This window comes from Mesoplodon densirostris, chromosome 18, assembly GCF_025265405.1.
Source record: "Mesoplodon densirostris isolate mMesDen1 chromosome 18, mMesDen1 primary haplotype, whole genome shotgun sequence".
Classification (NCBI taxonomy): domain Eukaryota; kingdom Metazoa; phylum Chordata; class Mammalia; order Artiodactyla; family Ziphiidae; genus Mesoplodon; species Mesoplodon densirostris.
The window spans coordinates 1,925,003-1,931,002 of record NC_082678.1 but is presented as its reverse complement, the minus strand read 5'-3'; the positions used below and the strand labels follow the sequence as shown (position 1 = coordinate 1,931,002).

The window sequence follows — 6,000 nt, the reverse complement described above, 5'->3', positions numbered from 1 at the left end:
TGAGCCTCAGTTTTCTCATCTTAAAACAGAGATAACACCTCAAAGATTGCCGTGAGAATTTAATTTAATAATATTTATAAGCACTTAGCATAGTTTCTGCTGCACAAGCAGTACTATATGGTGGTTTTCTTATTATCATAAACTCTCAGAGATAGGGGCTCTAAAATGAATTTCAAGGAAGTAAGCGCTGAGAACTGAACTCCTGGACCAAAATAAGAAAGCTCCTTTAGCCTAGAAAAAAGAATGGTCAGGGGAAATGGGTCTTTGTGCTGCAATAAGGGGAATCTTTGTCAGACTCAAGAAAATACAGAGCGATCTCTTTAAGTTCCCTTTCAGTTCGATTCTTCTGCGGATAACCAGACCTTTGGGCCTCGCCCACCTAACTCCTCCACCTTGGCGCCACCCACTACACACCCGTGGGGGCTGGAGTCCCCGCCGGTCTCCAAACGCTCAGTTGGAGCCTGCGTGGTTGGAGGGGGCCTTTGGGATTCTGCTGGGCTGGGCCCTGAAGGCAAGGGTGGATGAGAAATGGGTACAATCTGGGCCCAGCTCCCTGGCCACGCAGACACTCTAAAGAGAAGGGACTTCTTTCCACACCTACCGGATATCCATGACACAAAATAGATATCAGAAGGCGCAGCCCTTTGGGGAAAACGCTGTCTTGTTGCTAATTACAGTCAGCGATGCTTGGTTATTACTAATGCTAAATATCTGTCTGATTTTGTTGAGAGACCATTCCCAGGTCGGATCAGGGTGGGTGGGAGCGAGTGGGCAAAAGAAATAAATCTGGACAAGGACGGTGAAGGGCTGGGTACGAGGAGGAACGCCCAGAGACCGCTAACCTTCTCTCAGGGGCTCACCGCGCGGCGGAGGCGAGGGCATTCCAGCCAGTGGCTTGCGGATGTCGGCTCCCAGATGCGCCAACGCCGGGGCTCTCCAGCCGGACCCACAGAGGTGGCCGCGTCCGGAACGGCCTTTCCAGCAGCTGCAGCCTCCGCAGCAAAGCAGCGGGACAAATCCCACCCCCCGGCCCCGCCCGTCCAATCCATCTTGCTCGGGAGGCGACGCTTCTCGGGAGAAACAAGGGGCGGGGAGGAGTAATCCAAGCCTTTGGGGGCTCCGGACAGGTGTTTGGGGGAGAAGGCGGAGCCGGGTTAGGGAGGATGGAGAGGGAGGGGCGGTGCTGCCCCTTTAAGAGGAGGCGGCCGAGCCGGGACCTTTTCTCTTTCCCCGGAAGGAAAGCCTAGCCCCGGCTGGGCGCGCAAGGTGGGGAGGTGCGGGGCTGGGCGTGGAGAGGCGGGGCGCGCGCGGTGGGACCCCTCCTTCCTGTCCTCCTTGCGGTCGACAGGTCTGCCTGCCCAGATCCGCTGCCGAGCCTGGATCGGAGGCGACAGTGCGGCCAAGTGGGCGCGGCCGGCACGAGTTGGGGGGCAGGGTGCCCGGGGCAGGGGCACGGTGACCCGGGACAGTGCAGGCGGGAGAACAGACCTGCGGACCTCAGAGGGGAATCTGAGAGCTCAGACCGTGAGCGGACGTGAAACTGGCCAGGGCTGGGGGCCAGAAACTGATCAGCGCTTCGGGGCTCAACTAAGCGGACGCCAGAGTGTTCTCCGGTGGCGCGGGGGAGCAGGTGAACAGGTCCTCGCTCCCAGCTCCACGCCCTCACGCGCTCTCGCCCGGGCCCCGGGTCCCGTCCGCAGCCATGGGCCCCGGCCCCAGCCGCGCCGCCCGCGTCCTACGCCCGATGCTCTGCGCGCTCGCCTTGATGGTGGCCGCCAGCGACCGCGTCGCCTCCGCCTTCAACCTGGACACCCGATTCCTGGTGGTGAAGGAGGCCGGGAACCCGGGCAGCCTCTTCGGCTACTCGGTCGCCCTCCATCGGCAGACGGAGCGGCAGCAGCGCTACCTGTAAGTGAAACTGGCCGGGGTGGGGCGGGAGAGTGTGTGTACAGGGTGCGGATCCCGAGTTGAGCCCAAGCCCTGGGCCAGCTGGCTTCCAGGCTCGCAGGCCTCCAGCTCTGGGGAGCGACGATTAAGGGAGCAGGGACCTAGGCAGCCATTCTGCTGCCGAGGCTTGGCGGGAAGTAAAGGGATTGGGTGTGGGATGGGGGGCAGTAATTATTGGCAAGTGCTGACCCGACCAGAACCTGTCTAGACTCAGCCCCTCAGGCCTTTAAACCTCTCTTGAGAGTAGAAGTGGGGTCCCCGTTTCCTGAGCCCCCTCCCATTCTGGGGACTGGGTGCTTAGTATACCGAATGCCTCTTCTCTCCAGGGCTGGGAACTGGGGAAAACTGCAAGATAAACACCTTTCCCCTTTCCTGGGAAGAACCAACGGGGACATGCATTTAAGCCCGCCCCCACCTCGCACATAGTCTGCGGCCCGCCAGCCACACCCTCGGCAGAACCACACTGAAGGGCCTTCTCAATTGCTTGGCGGTTGGAGAGTGCAGTGATGGGCGAGTCTGGGCGTTTGGAGCTGTCCAGGTGCTCCTTCTGACCCCTTGAGGATGCAGAAGTAGAAGTGAGAGGAGCAGCTGTCCCAAGTCCTGCTTGGTCTTCTGCAACCTACCCCCACCCCCAGCAGTGATGCCCTCCCGCCAGACGTCCTCCCCGCATTCCACGGATTCATGTTGAATCTTCAACACTGAGTGTGTTTGTTTTGGTGTCAGGAGGGAAATGGTGTTTTTCTCTTTCTTCTGTTCTCCTTCCCCAACAGCTGCAAGAAGGAGGAGAAAGAGCGAGGCAGAGGGGAGGGAGGGGAAGGAGAGCGTCCAGCTGCTTGTGTTGCTCCCCCTGCCCCCCACTTACTCATGCCCAGAGGGGCATGTCCAAGTTTGAGAAGTTCCTCTGCATGGGCTCAGTGTGCTGAGGTTGGCAGTTAGGGGAAGAGGGCAGCCGGGGAAGGTGAGGCTGCCCCAGGAGGGAAGGTTGTTAGGACGGGACAGGCAGGCCCTCTTTGGGCAGTAGCTCTCCTGGTGGACCTACCAAGATGTCAAACCCTGCTGAGCAAGAGGACATGGTCAGATAAAGGGTGTGCTGAAACCTTTCTCAACTCTGGCTGGAACCTGCAGAAACCTGAGGAAGTTGGAATGTCCAAAGTTCAGACTGCCCCAGCCTTGTTCCCTGCCCTCCTGGCCCGGCCCTTGCCCAGGCCACCTACCTACTTGGCTTCAATTCCATCTAGCTTCTGCAGAGGCTAGGGCCACCACACCCTTCCCAGCCTGGCCTCAGCAGCTGCGGTCTGGCCTTAGCCACTCTTCCATCTTTTGGAGACCCTAAGTGATCATCAGCACACGGTTCTGTATTGGTGCTCTTCCTGCCCCAGCCCAGAAAACGATTTTCAGATTTTCAGTGCTGAATCTGCATGACATAAGGCAATGTAGTGTAAAGAGAATATCAGAAAAGCAAGGGTAAATAATGGAAAGCTGGAGTAAATAATAGATTCTGTAATAACTCCCCCCCCCCCTTTTTTTTCTGCTATGTGACCTTAAGCAGGATATTTCTCTTCTCTGGGCCAGTTTTCCCCAAGGAGAGGTTGGGTCTGGATCTATATACTCCTTCCTGCCTCTGTTGGCAACTTGGCATTGCGGAGAAAGAAGAGGCTTCCAAGTCCCATTGCCAGTTTCCTGTCTTGAATCTGTCACTAATACCTGAGTCTTAATTATCTTACATGTCAGGGGGAGGGGAACCACATGCCTTCTTCATGGGGTGATAGTGGGCTTTTTTTTTTTTTTTTTTTTTGCGGTATGCGGGCCTCTCACCGTTGTGTCCTCTCCCGTTGCGGAGCACAGGCTCTGGACGTGCAGGCTCAGCGGCCATGGCTCACGGGCCCAGCCGCTCCGCGGCATGTGGGATCTTCCCGGACCGGGGCACGAACCCGTGTCCCCTGCATCAGCAGGTGGACTCTCAACCACTGCGACACCAGGGAAGCCCGATAGTGAGCTTTTAATGAGATAAGTTGTGTAAAATGCTCTGCATCTGCCTTCTTCTCCCAGGAGTAGCTGAGGGCTCTTGTGCTGAAGCTGGGACCTGGATGCACCCTCACTAACCAAGGACCTCACCCAAGAGGGCTGAGCAGAGGGGTCCTACTTTTCTTCCTGGGCAGCTAGAGATGGCATTAGGCCTGCCAGGAGCCCAGAAGTTTCTAAAACAAATGAATCTCGGAGAGGCAGGTAGTTCTAGATAGCGTTCTGGGTGACTCACTTGGGTATCCTCAGACTTTTCCGGGGGTGGTTCTACATCTTGGGTCATCTCCTCATCTCACTGAATTCTGCCCCATGACCGTTTGGGAGAATCAGCTGGGCCAGCTGGGCTTAGCTGCAGCCAGCTGTATAGCCAGATGTAAACAGCTGTCTGAGTGCACAGCTCAGGGGAACCAGCAAGTCAAGTGGCAGTTCTGTTAGCTTCAAAGTCCCTTTGGAAAAGGGGGAGGGTTCATGATCCTGAACAAAGTCTTAGCCTGAAGCTCACTGAAGGTTTTCAGGAGATGCAGGGATCCTGGAAAGTGTATGCAAAGTCTGGCGTGTTTGTGCATTGTTCTGGGGCCTGGAGGCGGGGAGAGCATAGCTTTCATTATATTCCCAAAGGCGGCCTTATTCCAGAAATGGTTAAAAACCCAGGTGTGTCTTTGTTCCCCATCACCTTCATCTCTAGACCGAGGTACCGCGCCCACAACACCGGAGGCCAACTGCAACCCCGGCCCCAATTTCGCAGTCCCTGGAGTGAGGGGTCAGGAGCAGGGCAGGGAACCAAGGTTCTTTGGGCTTCTTGGTGAGATACATGAGGACCGCTGGGGAAGCAGAGGGACTATTCCTCGGGGAGATGGTCACTGACCTCCCCCCTTTCCCCCAGCACCTGTTCTGTCATTCCCTCCTGGGAATCCAGGTGTCCTGGTCTGGCCTGACCTTGTGGGCTATGGGAGATACCTCTGGGGCTCTTGCCTGGAAATGAGGGTGTCTGGGAAGCCTGGGGCGGGGGTGGCTGCAGCTCCTGGAAGATGAGCTCATACCTGAGGTAGGCAGGAACTAGGCTTACTTGCTCTCCTAAAACATGTTTCCCTGGGCAGGGTAGGCACCTGGCAGCTTCCAAAGCTCGTGCCAGAGGAAATGGGCATAGCAGCTGTGGCTGCAAGCAGAAGGCCTGGATGCATAGTGTCCTTTTTCTCTGGCTCTCTCCAATGACCAGGCCAAGCCAGAGAGCTTAAAACTGGGCAGGAGGTAAGGGAAGCCTGATCTTGTGGAAAATGAAGTGAAAGGGGCTTGGTCAGAACTAAACAAAGAAGGAAGAGGATGGCGGTTACGGCAAGGGAGGCTGAGGTTAGATGACATGAAGAAGGCCCTAAGGGATCAAATGTGGAAAAAACGCCAAGGAGCCAGGGACAGGGAGAAGAAATGAGAAAAACAGCCTTGTTCTTTATTACTGGAGGCTTGAGCAAGGCCTCTTTCTCCTGTTCTCTCTCATTCTCTCGCTTTCTCCAGCTTGTTGCTCTGATTCTAGGGCTGAGTCACCAGAGGGGAAAGGGAGCTGGGGGTAGCGTAAGGAGGAGTAAGGCGGGGATTGAGAGGGCTGCAGTTTCAGCCACTGCAGGAGAAGCCTCTGGGGACATGGCTAACTCAGTCAGGAGGACTGGCACAGAGCTGGGATCCAGGCATCTGAGAGCTGCCCCCAACCCACCCCAGGGCTCAGAGCTGGAGTGGGCCCCCTCCCCAACTGGCTTCCTGGCCTAAGGAGTAAGGCATGGGGGCCTGGTGCCTGAGTGCTGGACCCGCTGGACGCTCCTTGTTAACTGAAGTCTTTCCACTGGGGCTAACCCAGTGCCTCCCTGAGGTGAGGAGTCTGGGAAGTGGAATCTTACAGGCTGTTTCTCTGAGCATCACCCCACCCCAGTATCCCCCAGGGGGCCATCTTCTCTGGGGTGAGCCAGCCTGGTGCCCTGACACTCCTGGGCCCCATTCCCCTGCCTCCTCTGATGCTACTGCTCTCTACTTGGCTGTTCCATG

General features: G+C 56.9%; 1 protein-coding gene across 2 annotated transcripts in view; it reads left to right on the top strand.

Moving 5' to 3' along the window:
• Window positions 1-1,109: 1,109 nt before the first annotated feature.
• The window catches only part of ITGA3 (integrin subunit alpha 3), a 28,691-nt gene continuing 23,800 nt past the window's right edge, over window positions 1,110-6,000 (top strand). The window contains exons 1-2 of one of the 2 annotated variants that reach the window (XM_060080522.1): window positions 1,110-1,127; window positions 1,701-1,908. In XM_060080522.1, coding sequence (XP_059936505.1) covers window positions 1,703-1,908 — 206 coding nt within the window. In that variant the 5' untranslated portion in view covers window positions 1,110-1,127; window positions 1,701-1,702. Of the gene's footprint in view, window positions 1,128-1,151; window positions 1,267-1,700; window positions 1,909-6,000 lie in introns of those variants that run through there. The other variant, XM_060080521.1, reaches the window with a different exon arrangement.